This window comes from Coptis chinensis, chromosome 9 (assembly GCF_015680905.1).
Source record: "Coptis chinensis isolate HL-2020 chromosome 9, ASM1568090v1, whole genome shotgun sequence".
NCBI lineage: Eukaryota > Viridiplantae > Streptophyta > Magnoliopsida > Ranunculales > Ranunculaceae > Coptis > Coptis chinensis.
Genome location: NC_141464.1, coordinates 7,611,812 through 7,616,190, shown reverse-complemented (window position 1 = coordinate 7,616,190; position 4,379 = coordinate 7,611,812). Strand labels below are relative to the sequence as shown.

Sequence of the window (4,379 nt, the reverse complement as noted above, 5' to 3'; positions counted from 1 at the left end):
AGATAATCAATCCATCGCCCCCAAACTACACATTAAAGTAAGGTTAGACGAAATATAACCCTTACATTGGTGCCGTCTGTGGATCGAATTTCTTGAAAATTCATATACTCAGAATTTACATCACTTCCAACAATCTTCTTACATTCCCAAATTTTCAAGCCCACGGAGCATGGAAAGGCTTCAAGAACAAGTGAAGAATATGGATACCCAGATGGAAGCCATGATCGGTAGCATCACCCAGCTTCGACAGAAGAATGCCACTCTTAAAACCGAGGTCGAGTCTCAGAACCAGAACGGAGTTACTGCTGAGGACGGGATCAATGAGGTCAACCAGCAGATCAATGAGGTCCCAGCGGATCGAACAGAGCAATGGGAAGAAGGACGCCACTCAGGTCATCCATAAGATGCTGAAGACGTATCGGGCATCACCCTTCACACTCGAGGTACTCAACAAAGCCTCCCCTCAAGATTTCATTTAGTCTAGGTTTGCAACGTACGACGGCAGCAACGTGCCTGGTCAGCATGTAGCTCGCTACATTCAGAGCCTGACACTCTACAGTGTACAGGAGTTCGACCACCTACAGTGCCTCTTATTCCTAGCGAGCTTAAAGGATGGAGCTCTCGATTAGTTCTACTCATTAGGACCAAACTTCATCGACAGCTTCGAAAAGCTCACTAACCAGTTCGCCAGCCAGTACGTCCACAATAGATGTAAGACAACCGACCTCAATTCACTCTTCCAATTGTCTAAGAAGAGTGACGAACCAATTCACACCTTCCTGGGATGTTTCAAGACAGAGCTACTGCCCATGGAAAGCGGCCTCAAGGAGTCGTTCGCCACAGTAGCTTTCCCCAATGCGATAAGGAAGAATACTGATTTATCTAGGTCGCTTATAAAAGAGCACCCTGAAACACTGGCCGATCTTAACGCACGCATGGAGAAGTACATCAAGCTCGCCGAAGGCCTCGAAAAATAAATGCTAAAGACAGTAGGTGAGGTTGCTGCAATCTCAGATAACGCCCCATCCTCCAACAAACGACCCAGGCAACAGGGACAGCAGACCAGCACTCGAAATCAAGCCAAAAGAGAGTTTGCTGTGCTTACAAGATCTCCAAGTTACATATTGGAGAAAATAAAGAATGTGGTCTATTACCGACCTGAGGTAAAACGACCAGAGGACATATCAGGGAAGCCGTACTATGCTTTCCATAAAGCAAAGTGTCATTAGAGCAGCGAATGTCGCGGGCTCAAGAACTACATGCAAGCCCTCATCGAGGCAGGGCATATCAAATACTACACTGATATACCCGATGGCAACCTGCGCCATAAACTCATGGCTCGCAGAGAGCGCATCTGAACTCCACCGCACCCAAGAAACAGAGCTCGTTCTCATGCCAGAGGACGTTCAAATGAGCGATCTTGTCACGAGCGTCGCTAACACTCCTCTGACAGAGATACCAACAGAACCATGAACATGATCACTTTCTAGGATGACTCTGTCACGTCCTCCAGAGAAAAAAGGAGATGAGTAGGCACCCTCCAGGAATTTTACCAGTTCTCCTCACAAGCGGCCCCCATCCCATGCACAAATGGTCGCAGCTCAGGAGACATCACCTTCAATGAGGTTGACCTCAACAAGGTGTGTCTCCCACTTAATGATGCCTTGGTAGTCCACATCAAAATCAGCAACTAGACTATCAAACGCGTCCTGATCGATCCAGGCAGTTCATGCGATATCATATTCTATCGAACTCTGAAGGAGATGAACATGCCCAAGTCGGTCATGGTCGATCCAATAGCCCCCCTTTATGACTTCAACGGGTCACAAGCAAACCCAATAGGTGACATCATTTTACCAGTCTCAGTGGGATAGCATGACTACAAGATCAACGTCAACACACGCTTTAGCATTCTGGATGTCAACTCGTCCTACACTACTATACTAGGACGCAGTTGGATCCATAAAATGCAAGCAGTCCCGTCAACACTTTATCAAGTGTTGCATTTCCTTGGCCCCAGAGGCATGATGGAGCTCCGAAGTAACCAGCTCGATGCTCATAACTGTAATCAGATCCACTCAGTTAGCAAGCCGGCTGGGGCTTTAGTTAAAAACAAGGAAGAGATCGCTAAAACAAAATTGGCAGAAGACTTCATTGCTAAAATACAAACCCTTGCCAAGCCCACATCTAGCGATATGGCCAAGGAGAACACTAGGGGTTCAACAAAAAGAGAAGCCCCAGAGGTAAAGCCACCAAGAGAGAACACTGGGGGCTCCACCAAAGAACCCCCTACAGCCGTTCAGCCACCTGAAGTCGCCTAGATGACCAAGCAAGGGGAGGCACCACAAGAGAAGAAGCACCCAGAGGTCACTCCACCGCCTGCGGCAGCCATGGAGACAGAACCAAAGGAGAAGGTCAACCTAGGAACTGAGGATGACCCCAAGTTCATTTATGTAGGAGCTAACCTTGATCCTACTCAAAAGGCACAACTTGTAAGCTTTTTATCATTGAATAAAGATGTTTTTGCTTGGTCGTATATTGATGTGCTTGGAATTGATCCCAATATTGCATGCCATAAATTGAATTTTAATGCTGAAGCTAAGCCAGTTAGCCAACAACCTAGGAAACTATCCCTTAGGTTCAAAAAAGCAATAAACAACAAGATCGACAATCTAAAAAAAGTAGGCTTCATTAGGGAAGTGGAATACCCAGAATGGATTGCTAACATCGTAGCAGTCCCAAAAAAGAACGACACAGTTTGCCTATGTGTTGACTTCACCAACGTCAACCAAGAGACCCCTAAGGATGGCTTCCCCTTACCAAGAATCGATAAGCTCGTGGACCAAACCGCTGGCCACGAACTCATGTCATTCATGGACGCCTATAGTGGCTACAACCAAATCCCACTAGCAGAAGATGACCAAGAGAAAACATAGTTCGTAACAGAACAAGGCATCTACTATTACAACGTCCTCCCGTTCGGCCTAAAGAACGTTGGAGCGACCTACCAATGCTTGGTCACTGAAATGGTCCAGGACATGTTAGGAGACACCATGGAGGTGTACATAGACGACATGGTTGTAAAAAGCAAGAAATCTGGGGATCACTTAGATCATCTCGAACAAGCATTCTCTAGGCTCAAGTGAACTCAGATGAAGCTCAACCCCGAAAAATGCCTCTTTGGCGTGTCCTCTGGGAAATTTCTGGGGTATTAAGTATCTCAACGTGGGATCAAAGCGAACCTAGATCAAATTCGAGTGTTCTTGGATATGCCAGATCCAAAAACAAAAAAGCAGATACAAAATTGTCAGGAATGGTGGCAGCTTTAAACCGATTCATATCGAGAGCGTCAGACAAATGTCAACCCTTCCTACAAATTATCAAGAAGGGTGAACAGTTCTCATGGAACGAACAATGCCACCAGGCGCTCTCTACTCTCAAAGGCTACCTCACAACACTACTGGTTCTAGCAAAGCCAATTGATGGAGAGATGCTGGGGCTATACTTGGCCATCTCTGACTTCACCATCAGTTCAGTTCTCTTCAAAGACGAACAGAATGCCGAAAAGCCGATCTACTTCACCAGCAAAACGCTATTGCCAGCTGAGAAGAACTACTCACACATTGAAAAAGCAGTACTGGTACTACTTTATTCAACAAGAAAGTTCAGGCCTTACTTCCAAGCACACCTAATCAAAGTGCTCACCGACCTGCCACTAAAGAAGATACTTCTCAAAGCGAACAAGACTACTCGCATGACAGTATGGGCAGAAGAACTCAGTGAACACCACATTAAATTCATCCCAAGAACCTCCAGGTTGTTGCTGATTTCTTAGCAGATTTCCCAGTTGACGATCTGAACTGGGAAGCAGAAGACAACGCTATGACCACTAAACAACTAGACCCAGTGGTATGGTCACTATTCGTCGATCTAGCTAGCAATACAGGGGGCAATAGAGTCGGCATAGTCCTAGTAGCACCAGATGGCTCTATGGTGGAAAAGTCAGTTCGCATTGATTTTGCAACCTCCAACAATGAAGCGGAATACAAGGCCTTGATCATGGGTCTCTATATGGTGTTGAAGCTTGATGTTCAGGAGCTCAAGGTCTTTAGCGATTCACAACTGGTCGTTCGCTAGGTTGCTCATGAATATACCACCAATGAAGGTAACCTTTCTAAATACCTTCAAGTTGTAGATCAATTGTTACCATCTTCCAAAAGAGTCACCATACAACAATTCCTACGGGAAAAGAATTGCCACGCTGATAGATTGGCGTACCTCGCGACCCAAACACCGAACTGTGACCCTAGGAAACTACTTATAGAAGTAGTCGACCGACCTGCTTATCAAAAGGAGCACATCCTAGAAGTTACCGACCT

General features: G+C 46.0%; 1 protein-coding gene across 1 annotated transcript; it reads left to right on the top strand.

Moving 5' to 3' along the window:
* Positions 1-3,313: 3,313 nt before the first annotated feature.
* LOC147474634 (uncharacterized) lies at positions 3,314-4,137 on the top strand. Its single transcript, XM_086585136.1, has 2 exons — positions 3,314-3,640; positions 3,817-4,137. Exons 1-2 carry the CDS (start codon positions 3,314-3,316, stop codon positions 4,135-4,137), a joined length of 648 nt encoding a protein of 215 aa, XP_086441262.1.
* Positions 4,138-4,379: the final 242 nt, after the last annotated feature.